Source organism: Aythya marila, assembly GCF_965140915.1.
Source record: "Aythya marila genome assembly, chromosome: 2".
Classification (NCBI taxonomy): Eukaryota; Metazoa; Chordata; class Aves; order Anseriformes; family Anatidae; genus Aythya; species Aythya marila.
This window is the reverse complement of record NC_139043.1, coordinates 147,795,017-147,818,502: the sequence shown is the minus strand read 5'-3', so window position 1 is coordinate 147,818,502 and position 23,486 is coordinate 147,795,017. Positions and strand designations below refer to the sequence as shown.

General features: G+C 46.5%; 2 protein-coding genes across 3 annotated transcripts in view; both read left to right on the top strand.

The window, feature by feature from the left end:
* ASAP1 (ArfGAP with SH3 domain, ankyrin repeat and PH domain 1) overlaps positions 1–7,946 on the top strand; it is a 146,072-nt gene extending 138,126 nt beyond the window's left edge. For both annotated transcript variants that reach the window (XM_082753027.1, XM_082753026.1), the window contains 2 exons: positions 3,126–3,248; positions 5,285–7,946. In XM_082753027.1, the coding sequence (XP_082609153.1) occupies positions 3,126–3,248; positions 5,285–5,359 (198 nt within the window). In that variant the 3' untranslated portion in view covers positions 5,360–7,946. The remainder of the gene's footprint in view (positions 1–3,125; positions 3,249–5,284) is intronic.
* A 5,447-nt stretch (positions 7,947–13,393) lies between these two features.
* The window catches only part of CYRIB (CYFIP related Rac1 interactor B), a 91,456-nt gene continuing 81,363 nt past the window's right edge, over positions 13,394–23,486 (top strand). The window contains exon 1 of the mRNA XM_082753159.1: positions 13,394–13,496. The gene's annotated coding sequence lies outside the window, so the exon portion shown is untranslated. The remainder of the gene's footprint in view (positions 13,497–23,486) is intronic.

Genomic DNA, 23,486 nt, shown 5'->3' with positions numbered 1-23,486 from the left:
TTTTCATGCATATGTATATTGAAATCGTTTTATGAAACTCCAGAGTGCTCTCAAGATTTTCGTCATTAAGAATACATCAAAAAGGAGCTGGTTTTGCTTGTCAAATTGGCTATGCAAAGCACTTATGTGAAAGGAAATGTGACTTCCGTTCTGGTAGTGAAAGCAGAGGGTGAGTTTCTCCCTTCGTGTGCTTGTTTGAGAAAGAACACTTTGTGTAGGGCCATTATTCTGCCTGGCTTCTGTGCTTGACTTGTCTGTAACTTCCTATCTGAGCTGAGGAAGACAGTTGGTGCTAGGGCTTCCTGATCACTCTGGAGATTAGATTAAAAATAAAAAAGTCCAGGGATCTGATCAAAAGGTGTCTGCAACTATGATTTGTTTGTTTATGTGCTTTTAAATACAAGGAAGCAAATGACACTGGTCAGCTATTTTCCCTTTCTAATAGAGGGAATGACAGCAAATGGTGGATAAGGTTTTTGGGTTTGTGTTTTTTAAACTCTTCCCCTATTTTATACAGAAACATCACGAGTAAAAATTCAGTGTTCTCCAAATTCAGCCGTTTTCATATGTTCAGTACATTAAATGTTCCTCTCTTTTGGAGTGATCAAAATGATGATGTATCCATCACCTTACCTTCCACTCCTCTGCTCAGCATTGTGTATGCACATACAGCTTTCTTGTCCACTGCACTTCTTTTTCCTCCAGCAATAATGTGCAAGAGTTCATCTTAAATGTGTTTTGCTTGCACTTTCAACCTGTCGCTATTTCCTCTCAGCACAAACTGATGAAATACTACATGACAGTGCAACATTAAGACCTGTGAGAACAGCCACAAGTACGTGTGGGTACTTCAGTCTTGTTTTTGCCTGTTTAGCTACCAAATAGAGGAGCAAAGATTAGTTTTCGGAAGTTTTAGAAAACCGGTTGTTCAAAATTATTAGGTAGAAATACCAACACTGATAACACATAAGGTATTGAAAGGATATTTTTCGAGAAATGAAGCCTACTCTGAATGATTGTAAAATAACATAAATAACATTGAACACTTGTGTGTGTATGTGTTTTACAGAGAAAAAAATGCTTTTTAAACAATTGTTGAGTGGAAATATGAACATAAAGGGATTATTTAATGACTATAACAGCTGATTAATATTTGGTCTTGAACAGAAGAAATGTGTTCCTGAATAGATACTAATACTGGGTTACAGGGCTGTGTTTTTTTTGTGTTTTTGTTTATAGTTGCAAATTACATGCCCTGGAATTACTTTCATTTTTTTCACACACCAGTGCCCCAGTCTCTGTTCTAAAAACATACACTTTCTTCATATCCATCCTTTTGTAAACCTTCCCAAGTTTAATACCACCTCAGGCTCGAATTCTTCTTTCTACTTCTCTTCTAGCTGAAAGGAATAAAATATTAAAATGTTGTCTCTAGTACTAGGCAAAAAGAACCAGGAGCAACTTCAGGCATTTTTTTTTATGGGCTCTTACAAACAGAGTTGCATACAGTCCTCTAAGGTTAGAGGAATAAAACTTCCTGCAGTCTCCTTGCGGAATGATACAATTTTTATCTGTCAAAAGTAGTTGTGTCCCTTCATCCAGTGAGCATTGATTGGAGCTGTCTTAGTTTGCAAAGCTTCTCTGAAGTTGAAAGCTGGGATGGGCTCCAAATATGCATTAAAATTGAATTTCAATCCCTTGCGATAGTTAAGATTTCTGTTCAAATTACCTGAATTTATTAAAAAAAAAAAAAAAAAAAAAAGAGAGAGAGAGAGCATTTTTGAAGTAATTTCTTGCTGCAGTAAATCCTTCAGGGAGAGGGGGACAAAAAAACCTTCCTTTGATCTCATATGAATTTCACCTAAGGTATTTCTATTCATTTGTCTCAAGAGTACATTTTTTCTAGTCTTAACTTTGTGTTCACTGCATCACCCCTTACGTATGTAATTGTTGTTTTTCTATAACTTCAGTGTGAGTGCTGCTTGCTATGCGTCTGTTCTGCTGTTGAACTGCAAGCATTTTTTATTTTTTTTTTTGCCAAAACGCAGAGGGTAGGTAACAGCAAAGAGAAGACTCCCTAGGAAATTTCCTCAGTGAAGTTACTTTTGGCGCAAATTCCTCTAAACCTGCTGACTTTTTCTTTGTAGCCCTCCTGCTTCTCATCTCCTTCTGCTCTTCTTGTTTTTTGCATTCTTGTTTTCTGACTACTTCTGTTCAAAGAGGAACTGCAGTTTCTGAAGAAGTGTGGGTATAAAAACACAGGACTTTCAAGCAGCAGCATATTTCTGTGAATATAAAGTAGCAGCATATTTCTGTTCACATTGCTTACTTAGTCTATTTGGAAATAATTTAAAGCATTTTTCCTGCCATGAGAAACATATGTTCAGGGAGGAGTCCATGGCTCAGGCTTTTTCACATGAATTAGCAGCATGCAGCAAAATATGACCTAGAAAATACTTGGACTCAAAACAGGGGAACTGTGACAATATCTATTGGAAACTATCATCACAAAATAATGCTGCCATCTGAAATTATGATTCTTTTTAATAAGAAATCACTAACATTATGGATCAAAACCCATTCAGAAATAATTTCCAGATTCAATACTATAAGCAGATTTGAAGTCAGAGGATACTGTATTTTCCTGCTAGACCCAAACCCCAAATTTAAAGGAATACTGGGATTTAAAGGCAGCATTTTCCTCAGTCTGTACCACTCCTGTAGTGTTCAGAGGAGATTGGAATTCATTTTCTGCCTTTTTTTTTTTTTTAGTTATGTATGTGTTGTAGGAGAAAGGGTGGTTGTGCATTGAAAGAATGTAATGACTTTATTTAAGCTTTGATGGAAGATGTGTAGGATACTTATGCAGTGCACTAGGTATAAAAGTCTCTTGGGAGTTCTGAATCTTAAGAAAAAACCTAGACCTGTGTAGGTATCTTCCTTTTTCTCTTTTTTTTTTTCCTTATTGAATTGTAGTTTTTAGATTTTCATGCCCTAATTACAGAGAAGGAAATTTGGTGGGCTTCACATTTTCGTAACACAAAGCATAACTGGAAGGTATAACTCATTTGGTACATTTTCGCTGTTCCTCATGTCTTTCATCTAAAACTTCTCTGTATTTTTAGGGAAAGAACAAGGTTAGGCGAGTGAAGACCATTTATGACTGCCAGGCAGATAACGATGATGAGCTCACATTTGTTGAAGGAGAAGTAATTATTGTAACTGGTGAAGAGGACCAAGAGTGGTGGGTATGTATCTTTGCCTTTTATAGCTCCACAAAACTTCCTTACGACTTTTAAAGGACAGCCTCTTTTTTCTTATATTTTTTTGTAGTTGTTGTTCTGTTGTTTTTTGTTTGTTTGTTTGTTTTTTGTTTGTTTGTTTTTTACTGGGAAGGAAGAGGAGAGGAACGCAGCAGGGGCAGGTTGTTTTGCACAAACAGATGTCCAGCATTTAAACTCATGTTAGAAGAGACCCCCTTTTTCTCTTAGGGTCTGCAAGGTCCTGGGAGTCTGCTAGCAGCATTCTGACTAGGTTTGGCTTTATTGCAGGCTCATAACAACACATCTAAATTTATTTATTTACGTAAATTGGGCTGTATCATACTCTAGCCTTCCATCAAGTAAAGAGGATGTGTCATATCTTCACCCTGTTTAGCATGCTTACGCTCTTCATGAAAAATGGGAAGTGTAATTATCTGCAGTGCACCAGAAATGATAACTTTTATCTATAGGGGCTGCTGGGAGTCTGAAAAACTATTTGAAATTAGTGCTCCCAGTTGCTGATTCTTTTTCCCTAAATGAGAGGTAGCCGATCAACATTTTCTCCCATCCTGTGTCATAATTTTGTATCATACTCCTCCCCCTTCTCTATGCTGTTGTCTTTGGTTATTTAGTGCTTACCTCAGGCTTTCTCAGCCATGCTCAGGGGCTCCAACCTCCCTTGAAACTCTAATTGTTGTTTCCAAAGCCCTCCTGCATCAAACTGCCCCACCTGAGAGTTATTACGGGGGAAAATGAGACAGGTTGCCTTCAATTTGACTAAAACAAATTCTTCTTGCAGTGCTGCCTACGATTTCCTAATCTAAGTGCGATGCAATCTTTGCTGTTTTGGTTCTAGCTGCATGGTTTCCTCTCACTGATCAGCAGGGCATTGAAATGTGGAAAAGTTTCAGCTGAAAAGATGGTATCAAAGGGGCAACAGGCAGCAAAAAGCTGCTGTATTCGCCATACCATTCAGTCCACGATTATAGTTTTGTTAGCTGCTGATTCTGTTTTGTGAAGTACGCAGGGGTTTTATGAAGCCACATGCCTGACAAATTCCATGAAGCGCTCCGGTTCGAGCATTTCTGAGGGGGGAAATGAGTGCTGTTGACTCATACGTTTCAAAAATTTGGCTCCACAAGAGGAAATGGCCAGCCCTGCATGTTTCCCCTTCCCATTTTGTTAGTTCGTGGAAGAGGAAGGAGGCACATTATTATTCTGAAAGTAGTGAGCAGTGCTGTAGCAGGATGAGAAGAGGGTTATGTGGTCAGTCGAGACTGCTACCCCTGTGCTATCAGTTTGACAATTGTTTACGATAAGGCATTTTGAACACGAAAAGTTCATATAGAAAGTGCTGTCTTTGTTAGAAGTTGCTTGAAAATTTCTTTATAAATGACTATTATTCAAAGTATGTAAGAAATTGTATATGGAAAGTGCTTAATGAGACAATGCTGTCGTTTGTTACAAACACTACTATGCACATAAATCGTTAGAAATCATGCTATAATTGAATGAGCAAACAGCTAGGCCTTTATCACTTCAAATAAGTGAATTTTATCTAGGATTTATTGTATCCAGCAATGCAGATTATCATAAGTAACTTCACAATTGTAAGCAGGCATTCCCTCAAGTGAGATGTTTAGCATTATTCAGTTAACTAAGATGAATGCTTCTGAGAGACACGTGCCTTGTTACTGCAAGTTAATCTGTCAGAAAATAGAGAGTCGGCCTTCAGTTTTGGTGAGGTTCTTGAAATTCAGTGGTGTATATAGCCCCTACAGGCTTCTAAATTCAGCTGTAGCTTTGCTCTCTTTAGCTGTAGTTGGCTTGTCTTATTTATAATATGCTCGTGTGGTTTTGTTTTGCTCCTTTACAAAATTCAAATGTATGCCTTAAACTATCAAAGAACTTGCGGAGGCTCCATAGTATCTATGCAATTCAGCTGGTTTTTAATGGAATAAATGCTGTTTGTGAACAAGATATGTATGCAGATTTACATTTTTTTTTCTCTTGTGTTGCAGATTGGCCACATCGAAGGACAGCCAGAGAGGAAAGGGGTCTTTCCAGTGTCCTTTGTGCACATTCTGTCAGACTAGTAAAAACAAACAACAAAAGAACTAAACTTGAGCATTGCACATTCTTCATGCAAGACGGGCTTTTTAGCAAAAGCAAACGCTGCTGCCTCCCTGTAATCCTGTGCACAATTGTATATATAGCTGCTGTTACAAATTAAGAATTCATTTAAGTTTCACCTCATGAGGTTGAATTATATGTTTTGTAAATATACTGTGTTATTCTGCCTTTGCCAGTATTATGGTAGCCTTGGAACCTGGCACGCCTTATTGGGTTCGTTGAAGCCATCCTCGGCATCTAGCACTTACATCTCTGTCTAAGCTGTTAAAAATATGTATGAACTGCCAGCTTTCCAAACATAGGTGGTCTCCATCAACCATGTAACTGTACAGAAAGGACTGTTCCTAATAACTCGGTATTCTCAATATACAATTAGCAGAAAGTTAGAATGAGTGAATGGTTTTGGACAATTTAAAAATCAGTCTGCAGTTTCTAAGTGTATGCAGTTTACAGCTATGAAACCCACTTCGGTATTTATTTAATATAGTGCTCAGTTAAGTGTAATTATGAAGACAAATATTCACTGACTTTACAGATAACAGTAATGTTTTATGGTGTGCATACAGCATTTCATGTTTATATTATGTGGACCTATGCCAAACTGTGATTGCAGTTCCCCTGTGATATTACCTCACTTTGACAAGTTACAAATTTATTTCATCCGAAAACTTATTTTAATGAAAATTAGTCATTGTTCTTTCGTAGATATATGTGAAATTTGCTGGTTTCTTTCACTGAATTCTTAGTAACCAAGGACTTCTAGAAAATGTTAACTGTTGACATTATGCATGCATTTAGATGCTTACTTGAAACCTGCCTTTGTACAAAAGTAGTACTGTAGTCATATAGCTACATTTGAAGAAGAGAACATTTTAACTTAATTGCTATTCAGATTAATGTGAGCTTGCAACAGTATTTGTTTATAGCTAAATTGGCTCTTTGAAAAATGATTTTGTGGGTTCTTTTTCCTCTGTCTTCAACCTTGCTAAAAGTTAGTTATCTAAATAAAATTTCTTAAGTGGTGGTATAAGGATAAATTTAAATTATTTTTAATTGCTTTAGAAAGTGGAAGTTAATACGACCTTTCATGCATTTGATCAGGCTGTTAATAACTTGGATGACAAGTATCGAGCTGGTTTTAGTAAAGTTCACTAAACAGTAACTGTAGTAGTCTCAATTCAAAGCACCAGCTAACAAACATTATTATAAAACTAATTGGTAAGAAAATCATTAGAAGGCTGCATTTGACCTGAGGTTTCTTGAAAGTTGGTTTAAAGCTGCATTGCCAGAAAAAACTTACATGCATTACCGAAAACTTTCATTAACTGTGTCACTTTCAAGATCATTTCTTAACTTTGAAACATAATGCAATTGTGGTTTTTCCCATGGTTTGTCTGTAGCGGGTTCCATAACTTCCATACGTAGCTTTGCATTACTTGTGTTAAATGTTATTTTGGCTTCAGTACCTAGCAGTGCGATTTCAAAGCAGATTGTCTTGGCTGCATGGAAAGATTTTCATTTCATAAAAGCACATCTCAGGCTCTCTGAGGGCTTTCATTTTTAATTCAGTTTTACAAGACTGTAGTCAGTGAATATTTAATTCTGTTTGTGGTTAATATGGAAACAAATACGAGTCTAAACCCCAGATGGAAAAAAATGGAAAAACATTTATCAACTGTTAATGGTTTTATCACTTATGATAAAAGTTTATTAAAAAAATAAAATTACACAATGAGTGAGCAAGCCTGCTGGCATCTAATCTTCAGTATTACCAGTTCCAGTATTTCAGACTTTACTCTGTTTTTTTATGGAAAGGAAGTCAGGATTAGCGTTTATTTAGCATTCCATTTTAGCCATTAATACAATGTTTTAAGTTGCATTAAAGAACAAAACCTATTCACTTTTGTGGTCAATTGTATTTTTAAGTGATCTTGAAATAAACTGATAAAAAAGCAAACCATATAGAGAAAACCTAGGCATGTAAAATTATGTAGAGTCAAATGTCTATTCTTTTCTATGCTCTTTAAAATAGTATACATATGCATTTTATAAAATTAAATGAGTTCCATCAGGAACAATAGTTCTGTTTATTCTGGCTTATTGTGGGTCATAAGAAATCTGAAAATGTATGATATTGATTGAGTTTAAGTACAGTATTATATTTGAACTCAATGAGCCACTGTCTGCGATTTTGTACATGACATAGTATTTGGAAAGTCTAAATCTTTATGGAAAATTAGCTGATAGGGGCTGGGGGGAGGGCCAGGGGAAGGTGCCCCCAGAGGGGGAAGTATGCTCTGCAGATGTCTTATTTACTGTTGAACAACAGTTGCTATTTATTTTTTTATTACATTGAACATCACATGTACAGAAATCAGATCTGATCATGCCACTAGTTAAAATCTTGAATTCTCATTGAATGTTAAGGTAAAACATCAGTACACATGTCTATTCACATGTATTTAATGTGACAGTTTTTGAGTACTGTATGTGTTAATTTCTACTTTTTTAATATTTAAAATTGCTTTTAAATAAATGTATTCAGTTGATCCCAGATATCTGAACCAAGGCCCTTTTGTCAACTGGAATATCATCCAGGGAGAAAGGTTGGATTCCCAACAGGTAGAACTTCAAACACATGTTTCCTCTTGACTATAAACCACCCCTTCTGTAGTGCCATTTAAATGTGTTAACAGTTGTTAAATATGGATGCAATCCCCTTTTTTTCTGGAAAACTTGACTTACTAAAATTAGCATCGAAACATTTTGGTCCATGAGTTTCAATTTGCTTTCTCTGTGGCTTCAGTAGGCCCCGTGGAAACCCCGGTGTGTCTTTGTTTTCTAAAGCTGGCCCTTCTGGTTGAAAAGAGCTGCCCAGCTTGGTCCTCTGCCTTTCTGCCTTGTGAGTCTGTAAGCAGGAAAACCAAACCCAGCAGCAGCCCTCAGCCTGACTGGAGCAGTATTAACCTTTCCCGGACGGAGGTGACGTTATTGCTTAGAATTTCAGGTCTGATCCAGCGCCTAGATTTTATTTGCCCCCAGCTGGGTGCTTGGAAGTTTTTCATTTAACACCCAACTGCTCCAAAAACGAACAAGTCGCTTGAAATTACTTTCTCATCCTTTAGCCGGAGGAAAAGTTGGAGCGTAGAGTTATCAGGTCTGGTTTGTATCAAAAATAGTAACTGCAACAGCACGGGGCTCAGGAGGCTGCTGCGATGAGGTAGCTTCTTGAGCGCTGTGCTGTAGTGCAGGCATCGCCTGGTTTCTTCGTGGAATATTTTGCTCAGTTTGGGGTTTTGAATTTGCATAGCCTACACTTTTTTGGAGGAGGGGGAGTGAAATGTGGACCAGGGAGCAGGAGAAGCAGTCTGGTTAAATAGTGGTGCTCTTGCTCTGTTTCTACCTTGTCTCAGTATTTCACACAGCAGCATTCAGAGATCTGCTGGTTCCAGTAACCTCAGTCTTTGTCCTATTATTTGCTCTTCACTGACATGCATGATTTCCTTTTGCAAGCCAAAATTGAGGTGGGTATTTCATGTACTGTTTGGTGCTGAAGAGGTCAAGACAAGCACATGCTCCAATAACACCCCCTGTTATTCAGGTTTACAGAGTTTCAGCCTTTTCACTCTTTTCTATGGCAAACTTAAAGCTCATAATTTAACAAAGACTAGTAGTCAACACCAGTGAAAATGATGCAAATCTTAAATACCAATCAATGAAACTCTGAATAGCCTCCCTCTCTCTCCTCCCCCTCCCCCCCCACCAAAAAAAAAAAAAAAAAAAAAAAAAAGCACTATATATTCCAGCCCTATAAATATGATTTTATAATTTTCAGATTCTTCCCCCTTCCCCAAACTCTAGTTCTGGGTGATAGTTGACTTGAGCATCAATAACAAGTAACTTTACTTTCCCAACAGGCTGTCCTGTTCCCAGTTCACAGCTTCGTGCCATTCACACCTTGGACTGGTCACACTCTGGTGTCAGGAAACCAGAATATGACAGAAGAGCAAAAGTTATCCCTTAATATTTAAAGTTCAGCTTCAGACCTTGGTTTCTTACAGACAACTAAGCAGCTTGCCCTTGAGTTTAAGGCTGTTGGGGGTGACACACTTATTTTAGCCCTTCTAAAACAGACAGAGGCTTATGAGATGGACACAGAACGTACACAGGACTGTGAGATGTTTCCATCTATACAGCTGTAAGCCCCACATTTTCTTACCTAATGCAAACTATGTCAAGTTGTCTTAATGATACTTTCAGGGCTATACAGGACATGATTTAGAGCCCAGCCATCTGCCGAGAGAGTGCTCAAGTTTCTTCTTGAGATAAGCTAAGTGCTGTTTGTCAACTTGTACTTAAGCTCGCAGCCCCCTGTGCCGCAGCGTGCACAGGACCTGCGAGTTTTGGCTAGTTCTTGTCAGCTGGTGTTGGAGTAACGCTAAAACCGATAGTGTGTCACTGTACAGGCCTTGCCTTGTTCCTCTGCAAGTTGCAGAACAGACCCCAGTGTATGCAGTAGGGCAGATGTCTGCTCCAGTCTCCTTTTATAATAGCGGGGGCGAGGGACAAACAATTTGTGGTGGCTATTGCAGCTGCTATAGCTGCAGAGGAGAAGCTAATCAATAGCTTGCTGTACTGCCTGACAGACGGGTGTTTAGAACAAGCTTTAAGCTTACCTGGAGCTTTAAATCCAGCGTTAATGCTGCTGTGCAGCTCCTGCCTGCCTGGTCTTGGCTCATGTCGTGTCTGATTAGAAATGTTCCCTCCCTTATGTTTGTTATTTTTTGCTGAAAGGTGGTCTGTAGCTATGTCTGTTCCCTCATTTTTATTTTTATTTTTTCCTTTAAAGTTTGAGGATATTTTTATGCTTCAGATACCACCAGAAATTCAGAAATCTGAATTCATATTTTTTTCTTAATCACGTTGTGTAAATGAATCACCCTTGGACATGTAAGACTGCCCTAGAATGGCTGCATATAGAGGTTATTTCGCTATATTTACCTTTGTTTGGTTCAATTAGTGGCATTAACAAGTTTTTTGCTAACTAGTTTACTTAGTCTCTTTTCCAGGAAGTACTACAGGAAGATTTTACTACAGTTGTCTGTAAACAGTAGGGAATAATATGCAGTAGCTTGAAGTCTGAAGCTGTTCTCAAACCTTGTTTTGTAATCTGTTTTTCTTTGTCCCTCTCTGATTCCACATCCCTGCTACTCTAGTAAGTATAAACATGCCTCTGAGCTGGAGTTTAGTGTTTAAAGAAAAGTCAAAACCTGCTACTTACGGAAAAGTATTTAAAAAGTGCTGCTGAACGTTGGGACTGAAAAAGACAAGCCACATCTTGAGCGAAGCCTGTCCCAAAGTCAGCAGCTGTTTGCTGGTTAAGCAGGGGTTTTGTAATGGCTTTCTGCTGGAGCCTGCAGCCTGCCTGAGTGACCTGATGACCCCAGGAGCCACACAGTTTCAAAAATACCTTGAAAATGAAAGCTCGCTTTTTTTTTTTTTATTTTCCAAATTAGGACAGATTACACTGCCTGTAATCACCTGCCTATAATGCAAGCTATCCCACCCCTGGCCACAGACCTATAAACTCGTGCTTCCTAGCCTTCCCTTGATTCACTGTAAATGCTGAATTTAGAGCTGTAGCTCTACTGCAGTAATTGTAGGCAGGAAAGCAAGAGCCCCTACAGCTGAGCAGTCGGTGAGCTGCAGCTCCTTCCTGAAATTGCCAGCCATGTGCTCTTATTCCAGCTGAGACCTGTTCTTGGGTGGAAACTCGTCCAGGAGCTGGAAGAAGCTGTGTGTAACAACTCGGGGGATGTTGCGTCGGTAGAAGCGTGGGGATGAAGGGCAGATCTATGATCCAGGATGTTCCTTAGTCTCTGTCTTCCCTATATAGGAAGCAGGCCAACCTCTACAGAAAGGCACTGGAGAGAAAACGTTAAAACTGCTTCCATAGGGTGCACAGAGCCTGCTTACGAGGGAAACGTAGCAGCTCGGCTCGGACAGCTAGAGAGCAAGGAGCTTCCAGCGTTGAGCTTCATGTGAAATGAACTGGCATCGAGTGGTGGAAGATGGGGGCTTCTTCAGAGGAGATTTTGACATCTCCTCTATCTCTATGGCACAGGTCTGGAACACAGCTACCTTGCTGAGGGCTGGATTTTGCTCAGGATCATTCTTCAACCCAGCATCTGTGTTCCTGCTAGGTCTGAGTGAGATGCTACCAGGTGCAGCAGAAAAGTTCCTCCTGTTCCTCCTTCCCGGCTGGGGCGCAGAGAGAGCTGAGATTAAAAAACAATAATAAATGTGGGTGTGGAGGAACCCCCTCTACTTCAAAACCGTGGAGAGCAGAACTTTCTTCCTGCCATCTTCCAATGGCAGTGTTCTGCCTAAGTGGTGTGTTTTTTGTGCAAAGTAAAGCCCCTAGCAATATTTATTTAGCCAAGGGTCTTCCTAGGGTCGCCACCTCCCCCTCTGCATAGCTGGCATCTGTTCTGCTTGTGCTCCACAGTGTTGGTTCATCTAGTGCAATAACTTGCAAGTGGTGGAATAATAGATCTGAGCTCAGTGCTTCTGTATAGCAGTCCTGTTTCCTATGTAGCATCTCAGAGCTGTTAGCTCTGCCTCCAGCCTCCCTGCTGTCACCTTTCCATCTGCTTTGGGCCGTGTACAGGTTTTGTAGTCACTGTGGCATTGCAGAGAGCTGTGTGCCACTGCACAGGGCCTCACTGGGGCTGCAGAGCGAGCTGCAGTATCAGTCCCCTGCAAGCTCCTGCCAGTAAAGCTGGCCAGCAGAATACCATTTACAGAAATTACCTTAAGAGCTGTTACCCCATCTAATCCCTGTCCCTTCCTGAAAGGGATTGACGGTGCTGGAGAACAACAGCATCTGTCGCTGGAGGGAAAGCCCTGATGCAGCCTGAGCAGCCCTTTGTGCTGGGTGGGTGGGACAGGGGTCCCGGGGGAATCCTTGCTCCTTCTGTGAGCAAGATGCCATCGATGGTTGGTATGAGAGAGGAGACACCATGCAGGGCTCCTCAGGGTTGTCACAGGTGCCTGAGCACAGCCCTGTCCCCAGGACCACGAGCTGTGGGGCCTTCCTCCAGCTGCTAGCCCACAGCCCAAGCCAGCTGGTCGGGCTGAGGGCAGTGCTCTGTCACCCTTTGCACTCTGAAGACTGTTGTAGGAGATTATTTTTGGTATATACGCATTTAAAGTTTCCAGGACACTTCTGAGTGTCGCTGCTGGCTGCTATCTTCCGACTTCTGCAAAAGCTGCCTCATCCTCTGCTTCCTCACAGGTTTCATGTGCGTTTTGACTGGGGTGGCCATGCTGAGGTTGTCACAGTGCATGCTGAGGTGGCGGGATGAGGCCGGGTCGTATCACAGAATCGGATCACAGGATGGGTTGGGTTGGAAGGGACCTTAAAGTCCATTTGGTTCCAACCTCCTGCCATAGGCAGGGACACCTCCCACCAGCCCAGGTTGCTCAAAGCCCCATCCAGCCTGGCCTTGAACACCTCCAGGGTTGGGGCACCCACAGCTTCTCCGGGCAGCCTCGCCACCCTCACAGCAAAGAAGGGTCCTGCCAAGGCTCCCAGGGGGGACCCCAGGTGGGGAGAAACCCCAGTGGATTTGTCACCACCCCAGGTGCTTGAGGTGGAAGGGGACACGCTGGTGCCTGCAGAACAGCTGAGTGTATCAGGTTGTGCCCACATCCTCCTTTGGCTACAAACCTTCATCCCCCTCCCTCCTCCTCCTCCTCCACCTCAGCACCCCTCCCTGAGGCCAGCAGTCCCCAACCCACAGCCCCCCTCCTCCTATCCCCCATTTTGGGGCCGCTCCCCCAGCCCCCTGGGGAGGGGGGGGGGGATGCTTCGCCCTCCCCTGGTGCTCGCTAGCAACGGGCCGGGGCAGGGCGGCCAAGCCGGGCCCGATGAAGGTGCCGGAGCCTCCTCTTCCTCCTCTTCCTCCCCCCGGGGCTCGGCTTCCTTTTATAGCGATGCGGCACCGCTCTCGCCGCCCAACCTGCGGCGGCGGAGCCGGCCCCCGGCAACCCGGAAGGCGGCGGCGGGCTGAGCGCCGCGGGCGGCCCCGCGCCCAGGTACCGAGCCCCGGGGGGAACCGGGGGGAATCGGGGAGGGGGGTCCCGAGGGGTAAAGGGTGAGGAGGGGGCTCCCGGAGCCCTGCAGAGGGGCATCGAGGTCTGCTGGGGGGGCTCCGAGCTCCGCTGAGGGGCCTCGCCTTCGCCCCGAGGAAGGGAGGGTGCGGGGGGGCTGGGAGGGGATCCCCCCGTGGTGGTCCCTCAACTCCCTCCTAGGAGGACGGAGGGGGGCAGGAGACCCAGCCCCAAATGGCCATGGAAAGCTGAGGGTGAGATGGGGTGGATGGTTTTGGGGAGGAAGCCGGGGTTTGGCTCCACATCCCACTGCCTGCGATGGATGGAGATCTGGGGGTCGGTTTCTGTCTCAGGCTGGGCGAGTTGCATTGGGTTGTCCCCTCGCGCCAGGACAGGTGCCAGGCTGGAGGCTCCTCACGCCAATCTAGCACCTGCTCCTGGCTGCATGGCCGAAATTCAGGTGGCCAGAAGCTGGGCGAGGAAGCGAGAACGCCTGCTTTGGGGGCTGCCTGGCTTGGGCAGGGATGGCGGCGAGGTCACGGTGGTGGCTCTGTGCGAAAACTGCCCCGGCCTCTTGAGCAAGTCGTGGCGTTTCAAAAGGATCCGTGGTGAAACGGAGAGGAAATCGCACGCAGCCACCCCTAAACCGTGATCTGGCTGCACAGTGTAGAGTCACGCTATCGTTTTGTGGTTTAAAAATTCATTATCTCTAATAAATGAAACCCCCAGCAGTGTGGGGTTTCATCGGCTCCTGGCTGCTCTGCTCCCGGTCAGACTGATGGGCATGGTCAGCGCATTTTCCACTGGTTGTAACCCCTTGGTTTTTAGGGTGCAGCGGGGTTGGTGGCATGGATGGTCCTGTGGGTCAGGAGGAGAAGCTCGCTGGAGAGATGAGGTTTCTGAGCAGGGAGAGCAGTGTCCCACATTGAAACTGGGAGCCAGCAGGAGCTGTCTGACAAACAGGACTTCAAAAATATTTCCAGTAAGGTCGAGAGCATCTCTTTCCTTAAGCAAGATCGATAGTTTGGATTGCTCAGCAAGGAGCACATAAAATGGATTTGCAATGATGTCCATGGTGCAGCTCAGGCTTGGGGAAAAAAACAAAATAAAGAGGCCTCGTTTGGTGCCTCTAGAGGTGGCATGGCCAGCGGCAGCAGTGTGAGAGGGCAGCGGAAAGCCTAACGCAGCCCGTAGGTGTGGGAAGGCACAGCCGCTGTGCACCGCTGTTTCTTTTTACTCAAAGGTGTCAGAGAATAAGTAGTGACTTAGAAGAATAAAGGGCAATGTTCGGCTGAGATACTTCCTGTGCTTGTTGGAGAAGAACAAGGACAGGAGTATTTTGAAAGTAAAAGCTTATTTCCTGCGAAAAACTTTTGCTGAAATGAGGGGTAAGATCATTTCGGAGCCGGAGTCGCAGCTGCGGTGACTCAGGCCAGCCACGCTGGCATCGGGACGGGGCTCAGCTGAGGCAAAGCTGAGGGCACCCGGCGCTGGGCTGTCTGAGCCTGCAGTGGGGGAACAGGCACAGCATCGTGTGCTTCTCTTGCCTCACCGAGAACAGGAAGATGGCCTAGTCTGTTCCCCTGCTGCAAACAGCCTTGCTCAGTAGGCTCAGACCTGGCCTCGCTCTGCCTCTGCTCCGGAGGCTGAGTGGCCACGGTGTGGTCTCCTGTCTGCCCAGCAAATGTCCAGGAGCACGGTGCCACCATGGTCACCAGGACTGCTCCTGTAAGCTGAAGGTTGTTCCTACTGCGCCTGTCTCAACCATGGCTTAGAAAGGCTTGCCTCTGAGGTTAGCTCCAGCCGAGATCTATCTTCCTAATCGTCTGGTTTAGGTTTTCCTTTAGTGCTTACCGTGGCTGTAAGCTTGCTTATCTGCCGCATCACCGCTGTCATGCAGAGCTGCACGGTCCCACCAGGAGCTTTCCCCTGCAGGAGCGTGCCCCTGGGCGAGGAGATGGCCTCGGAGCAGCCTGCAGAGCTCCAGGCTCCTGCAATACAGTTGTTGGAGCGGGGATTTCCCATCTGCAGCCAGGCTGTGTTTCGTGATGGATAGAGAGCGCCTTGCATGGCGTCTGCAATTGCCCAGCTGTTCAAAACCTTCGTTCTGCGCTGCTTTATGTGGATCTTGATGTAGCGTGGATTTTCTTTTGCTTTCTGAGCTGTATTGCTGTCCCTGCTGGGTGTGGTTTTAAAACTCTTCCCCCCAGAGTTCTGTGGGTTTTTTGTTTGGTTGTTTGCTTGTTTTTCTGAATGCTGCACACGTGAGTTTATTTCCTTAAAACCTTCCTGCATTGGAGATGCTCAAATTGAGTATATGTGTGACCTTGTGGAATTAGGTGGGACAAGTCTGATGTACAGCTCTGGTTTCCGTTCCCAGCAGGTTTTTTACATGATATGAGATGCTTTTCTATCACCCAGAAATGCAATCTAAAAAAATAAATGCTGCTTTTGATATCTGCTTTGCAGAAATGCTGTGAGACCTACTCCAGGGTATCTAGCAAACAAGCTCTTCTTGTTTTCTCAAAGGCTTCCTGGGTAGAAAGGGAAGACTATCAGGCCTTCCAACTGCAGCAGCAAATGAGGACATTTATCTGAGCCTGCCTAGGACAGCCTCTGTCTCAGCCAGAATTAGGACTCCCACCCCACACATCTGCCTTGCTGCCAGTCTTGAGCCCAGGCCTCTCGGCCACAACCCTCGCTATTTGAGGAAAAAAATCACGGGCAGTAGATGCAATCTGCACTATGAAAATCTAATCTGTGACCTAATTTGTTGTGATACCATGAAGGACCTGTCAGCAGCGATCACTGTAACCGGCGGAGCAGACACGCTGCCCGCTTTCCAAGAGCTCTCCGCCAAGCGGCCTCGGAGGCAGCCACGCCGGGCTGAGCGTGTACGTTTGAAATCCTCCTTTGCTGCCAAATTTGGGGAATAATTCACAGCCAGAGCTCCGACCTCTTTCATTACTCTTCTACCATCTTCTATGGTGTCTTACTGAACCTACAGCACTGCCAATCTTGCTCCACGAGAGCTGATAAGGAAGGAAAGTTTTACAGCTTGGGAATGTGCAAGTAAGAGGCCGATAACTGGAGGTGGTGTTCCTAGGTCTGGGCACGGCTGCAAAAAATCTTCACTGAGAAACTCAGGGAGAAATCTTCACTGAGGAACTACGGCTCTATCAAAAACTGACAGCAGAGCTGGGCTTCCTGTGTGCCTGTTTTAGAAATAACAGTTCCTCTTTTTTAAAAAATATTATCTTTAAAGTGCTTTTCTTGAAAGTACTCAATTAAAATATGCCGGGGTGTGCAGCCTATTAATAACTGCTCGGACTTGTGCCCTTGCCCAGCGAGACACTGTTGGTCCCTTCGGGCTTTGAGGGCCTCCCGGTTCCTTGCACACCTCAGGCACACGTTTGCGTGGCCTGCACATATTTGTGTAGCATTTTGTAAACTCGGGGTCCTTGTAACCATGCCGGGCACTCTGTGCTCGTGTCTCTGCGTGCTGTTTGTTGATTTTTGCTCGCTTTGGGCTTTTCCCTCCACCCACTCGCTTCCTCTCAGTAGCAGCCAGCAGCGCCTCACGTGCTGTGGGCAGGATCCCCGCCTGGTCGGGGGGTCGGCGCCTCACTGCGGGCGAGTGTTGCAGCAGAGGCAGGGGACAGGCATCTGGATATGTCCAGGGGATCTTCTCCCTTCTTCTCAGTGCTGGTGGGGTTGGAGCTGGAGGGCTGTGGCTTGTTCTGAGTGTCCCAGTACAGTGCTGTGTTCAGCTTTGGGCCCCTCACTACAAGGAGGATGTTGAGGCCCAGAGCAGGGCTACGAAGCTGGGGAAGGGCCTGGGGCACAAGTCCTGTGAAGAGCAGCTGAGGGAGCTGGGGGTGGTTGGTGTGGGGAAGAGGAGGCTCAGGGGAGACCTCATTGCTCTCTGCAACTGCCTGAAAGGAAGCTGTGGGGAGCTGGGGGTCGGCCTCTGCTCACAGGTAACCAGTGATAGGACCAGAGGGAATGGCCTCGAGTTGTGCCAGGGGAGGTTCAGGCTGGAAATGAGGAGACATTTCTGCTCAGCAAGAGCAGTCAGGCACTGGGACGGGTTGCCCAGGGAGGTGGTGGAGTCACCGTCCCTGGGGGTGTTCAAGGAGAGGTTGGACGTGGTGCTTGGGGACATGGTTTAGTGGTGATATTGGTGGTAGGGGGTGGTTGGAGCAGGTGATCTTGGAGAGCTTTCCCAACCTTAATGATTCTGTGATTTTTAAGAGGGAGCTGGGCATACTGGGAAGAGTCTGATGGAGGCCACCAGGGTGCTGAAGGGATGGTGGGCCCTTTTCCTGTGAGGAGAGGCTCAGGGGGATCTCATGAATGTGTACAAATACTTGAAGGGAGGGCACAATGACAGAGCCAGGCGCTTTCCAGTGATGCCCAGTGCCAGGACAGGAGGCACTGGGCACAAACCAGCATGCAGGAGGCTCCCTGCAAACACGAAGAGCACTTCTGTGTTAGACAAGTGACACTGGCACATAGGGACAAGAGGAGCCAGGGCAAGCGATGGGAAGCAGGGTGAGTGTATGGCTGGAGGGGACGAGGGTGGGAGAGGGAGGATGGCCGTGTGTGACCGGGCTGGGTGCCGCTTGCTGTCCCTGCCTGTGGGGACAGTTTTTTCTATGGGTAATTTTTTCTATTTCCTCATTTCTCACTAAGGGTTGCCACCTCCCCTGGGACAAGACCAATTACTCAACCCTGTGGGGTGCATCTGGCGGCTTACAGCCCGTCAAAAAGAGAAAAAAAAGAAGCCCATGAAAATAGCATGCCTGTAGTTTTAAATTAGGCAAGGGCTAAAATTAAAAAAGAACAGGCCTATCTGTGGCTACGCAAACCGACAGGGAATTAATATTCAGCTGACTGCCAAGGAAGGCGAGCAGAGGTCTGCAGCTCGCACTTCCTTTGCCTCGTCCCACTCCTGTCCTTGCGGCTTCTCCTCTCTGCAAATTGTCGTCAGGAGTTAGGGGAGAGCTGCCCCAAACCTGCTAATATTTTGCTGGTCCCAGTGCTACTTTCAGTGCTGTGACATGTCAGCAGTGCCCCACGTTTTTACCTTTAATTTCTTTCCTTGGCTGCTATGGATGAAACTTTGGGTGTCCTGCACCGGGGTCACTTGTCATCAGAGCCCAGGTGTGGCCTGGTTCTACCTCCCATTTCCTGGGAGGGAGAAGTGCTCCTCAGACACTTGTTCTTGTTTCCTCTCCCCAGCTATGGTTTGCTTTCCTCCGCTGTGATGGCGTTGCTATTAATGGGCTTCAGCAGAAACCAGTTGCCGAAATAATTCCTATTACAAGAATGACTCAGTCTGCTCGGTTCCTAGCAGGTCCAGCTTTCACTTTGCACCCCGCCGTTGTTTTCACCTGCAGCATGAGCCATGCAAATGGTTTTATGAGAACGAGTCAGTGGGCAATGGACTGGTGGGAAAGGTGGGAGCTTCCTGGTGGAAGGGAAAATGTTAAGAAGAAAGGGACCGGGAGCTGCTGGGGAGGGAGTTGTGGTGGTGAAACTGTCTGGTCCTGCTGGTGGAGGTGACATATGGCTCTGTGTGTATATTTGTGGGCTGCGTATGTGCTTGATGAGGGGAGATTTTGACACCTAGAGCCAGGAGAGCTGCAGGTAGGGTTTAAAATCATCCAAATCCCAGAGATGGGGTTCAGGGGCTGGATCCAGGCTGGGCGCAGACCTGCAAGCAGGCAGCGAGTGCCCTCACTGCCAGGCGTGGATATTCCCCAACCCTTAGTATGTTCAGAGGGGCTGGAGGGTGCTTGGAAATCAACACTAAACATTGCCTTAGCACAGCTTTGACAAGTTTACTCCAAGGGCTGGCATTACCCAGCGCAGATGAACTGCCGAGCTGCCTGGAGAAGCAGTGCAAGGCTAAGGGATCCGGCTGTAAACTTGGCCTCCTGCCCCTCTCACCTTGCAAAGTTTCCACCAGGACTTCCTGCGCCCACAGCTGGTCAGACGCCCTAGTTATAGGTGTTACTGGCATTGCTTTTATCAGCAAAATTGGCTTCTGGTTCAGTCATGCCTGTTTTAGGGCTGCTCTTACCCAGGGCTGTATCCTGGGCTGTCGCAGGAATCGTCATACCTCTAAAATACCTTTATGCCTTCGAGGGGTGATTATGCCTAGGACTTCGATTTGCTGTGCATGCAAAAAACGGTCTTTTTAGCTTGTTGAGGTTCTGTTTGATCTGTCTTTTTTCTTTTAAATAAATCTCTTGCTGTGCGAAGCAATCGGTGGGTGCGCTCTTATTGGGGTCCTGCTGCTTGGGGCGAGGAGGCTGCCCCCTGCTTCTGCGGGGGGCTCGCGGAGGTGCTGCAGGACCCGTATATGCTTCTCCTGCAGAAATGAGCCAGTTGGAGGCAGCAATCGGGGCCTGCGCCTCAGAGGTGTTCCTGGGCAGATGTTTTCGTCGAGCTGCAGGAGGCCGTTTGCATATTGCGTGGGGCTTTTCCTCTTCCTCTTCGCTGCCGTCCGCGTGTCTGGGAGGAAAGTATCGCTCTCAGTCAGGGCCCAAAGTCGTGCAACTTCCTCTGAGCAGCGGCTCCCGGCAGCGCAGCCCCCTGCGGGAAGGGAAGGGGCAGGGGCTCCTTGGGGAGACCTCAGAGAGGAACTTCCCAAGCACTTCTCCTCCTCCTCCACTGGTTTCTGGTGGGCAAAATCGGAGCCCCTGTGCTCCCCTGGGAGGCAGCTGGCTTTGTGCTGCAGGGATGCTTACATCCCTGGTCCTGCAAACCCCACTGTGAAGCCACCAAGCAAGGCTCTGCCAGAGGAGACACCGCAGGCAGTGGGTTCCCTTTTCTCTCCCCACCATGTGGAGGAAAAGGAGCCTCGTGCCTGCCCCCACGTACCCGGTTGGAGCATCCCACTTCCCACACGAAACACAGGCAATGGCAGGCTGTATCCGAGCATATCCGAGACTGCAAAATACATAATTTTGAGGTCACTGAAACTTGGTTCCTTATCCCAAAGCCTCCTTTTGCCCTCAACACCATTACTGCCAGTAAACTAGGTGAATTTATGTCCCAGCCCCGTCTGAAGAGGTACCGGATAATGCAGAGAACTGGAAAACTGCCCTTCCTTTCCCTGATGTCACTTCAATCCCTTGAGTATACAGGGATTAGAAGATATTTGACAAATGCACTGAACGTTCCGGGCACACTTCTCTTCCAGCACCCATCTGACCTCAGATCCTGAATGAAACGAATTTGCATTTGTTTTTAAAAGTGTCTCATTTTGTGAATCAAGATGTCAATGCGTTTGCAAAGGGTCCCCCATGAGACGTTTGTGTCTCTTGGAGTTTAAATTGCTGGCTCAGTTTCCCATTAATACTAAGGGTGTTTAAAGGACAAATTCTCTGCCTACTGCAGTGAAAATGAACCCCGAGGTGTGACATTTCACCTGCCACTGAGTGTAAGCTGGCTGATCATAATGGACTGGAAGAGCTAGATTTGCACATCCTGGTAATAGAAGAGGGTGAGCGTTACAGTAAGCCTTGCCTTATTGTTATCTTTTGTCTTTTCTGCACATGGAAGCTTTTGTGCTCTTTGCCATTCATAGTACTGCACTATCCTGAAGCCCCTGCCTGAATGTGAGCACGGTTTAAACCCTAGGAGTGCATGAAGAGAGCCCTGACAAGCTTCCACTCAAAAGGGCGTGAAGGAACAGGAGCACCAGGGTACGGCTGAGGTCTCGCAGCAGCCCCTACGCCCAGTTCCAGCTTTATGGGTCCCTGCACAGAGCCTCCAGCCCCGTCGTGTGTCCTGCTTGCAGCCGTGCTGGCAGACAGGGCTTCTCCACGGCTTGTCCCCACTGCTCAGCACAGCCCTGTCCTGAGTTAGAAGGAGGGAGGAGGGTGCCTGGCAAGCCCCAGGGCGCTGCTCCTCAAATAAAACACAGAGGCAACTGGAATCAGCTATCGGCAGAGAGCGTAGCTGCAAATTATTCAAAGCTTGGTGGACCTGAGCCTGCACGGAGACATGTTTACCCAGGGAAGTGCCAACATAACCTAGGCATAACCATGTAAAATTGCACCGTGCTGGCCCAGGGCCCTTGCACCGTCACTGGAACCAGTTGCCAGGATGGAAAAGCAGCGAGCGAAAGAGCTCCAGTATCAGAGAGCCTTCCTCGGCTTGCTACCTTCTGCTGCCGGCCCTCTGTGCTTCCCGGCATTCCCTGATCTCTTGCCAGCTCCCATCAACAGCTGCGGTTTGCGGTTGTAGTGCTCAGCATTTGTCTCCTCTCTGTCCGAGCAGACCTGTGCCGGGGCTGGATGCGCAGCCTGCAGTCCTGGGGCTCCCAGCACCGGCCTCCGGGTGTGAAATCGGCTCCTTCCCGAGAGCTAGGGCACTGCAGGAGGGGGTTGGCAAGGTTTCTGGGTCCTTCTGGCGGAGTTTGTGAGGAAAGGTTCAGACAAACCGCTTTGTAATGCGTTGTTTTGTTTCCTTTCAAGAAGGGAAAAGTGCCCCCAGTAAATCCAGAGCTGTGCTGCCGGCCAGGATGAAGCCCACTTTCCACATCTGGCAGCTAAAACATTGCCAGTCTACCACTTTTTGCAGCAGGGATCACTCCGTTTCTGTGTCTGTCAGTCACTGCTGAGACTGCGGTTGGAGCAGGAGCGGCTCCAAGGTGTAAGTGCGTGCCCGTGAGCAACCCTGCTGCTTGTTTCAGGGGACCCCAGGAGTTCATGAGATGCTGCAGAGCTTCCAGGCCATGCTGCACCAGCTGGGACTGAACTGGTGACCGACAGGGGAAAGGTTCTCTCGCACATTTACAAACCCTGAGGCCTCTGTTCCCCAGGCACAGATTTGACTAATTTCCCTAAGCCACTGATGACCTGCCCTGAAACGATACTTTCATTCCCTTAGGAGCTCCCTTGGGTTGCTATCAAGCAGATAGTTATTTTTGGGTCCCTTCCCAGAGAGAGTGCACAGGATTGCTCTGATCCTTGCACGCCAAATAAATATATCATCGGACCGTAGTGAAGGTCCAAAAAGCTTTATTGGAGGGGAAGCAGATTATTAATAATTGAGGATAGTTCACTGCATTGTTTTGGAGCCAAGCAAAGCTAATCGAGCTTCTTCATAGCAGAGATAAAAGTGTGGAGTATCAGGACGGAATTGATTGCAACAGTTAATGGGAACATAAAAGTCAATTAATGAATTGCAATGGTTAACACTGCATTAAAGTGAACCACGCAGCTCCCAAGCAGGGTGTTAAGCATTTTTAAAGACTACAGAAAGCAAACAAACGAACAAAGGAACGGCAACAAAACAGTAACCATTTTTTAATCTTTATCCTAAGGCTTTGGGTGCACGTGTGTGTTTTCCCCTCGGCACCTTTCAGAATGAAATAAAGCCTCTGCAAGGAGTGGAGTGGAGATCAGTTCTGCGGCGCCTCGTTGCGGCGAGGACTGTAGGGCAGGGGGAGCCGGCTTCTGCAGGAGGGTTTGTGACAGAGGCTCTGAACCAGGAGAGTTCTCGGCTGCCACATGGCTGAGCTGCCCCGAGGTGTTGGTTACTGACCCCGTGTAGGTAATTTCACTCCTAATTTCACAGTATATTCTCTATTTCTCTGCAATAACAGAAGAACATCCCCTACTGAAAAGTGAAAGCTGAGGCATTGCCTGGAATAGCTCGACTTTTGGTGGGTGAGGAAGGTTTTGAAATGTCCTGCATTGAAGAAATTAAAAGGTTTCTTGCGGAATAAGCTAGCAGCCATTCCTTCTCAGCGACCATCACTATATTGTAATGCTTCCTCCCTTTGCAGCCTTTTGAAAGCCATCCATTTGTTCCTCTGAAACCTGTGTCCATGCCTCAGCCAGGCGAGACGCCTTTCTGTGCACGGCTCTCCCCTACTCTGCCTTCTTTCGGGGTCGCCGTTCAGTCTTCTGTAGGGGACTCGTGCCCCTCCTGGCCATCTGGCAACACACGGGG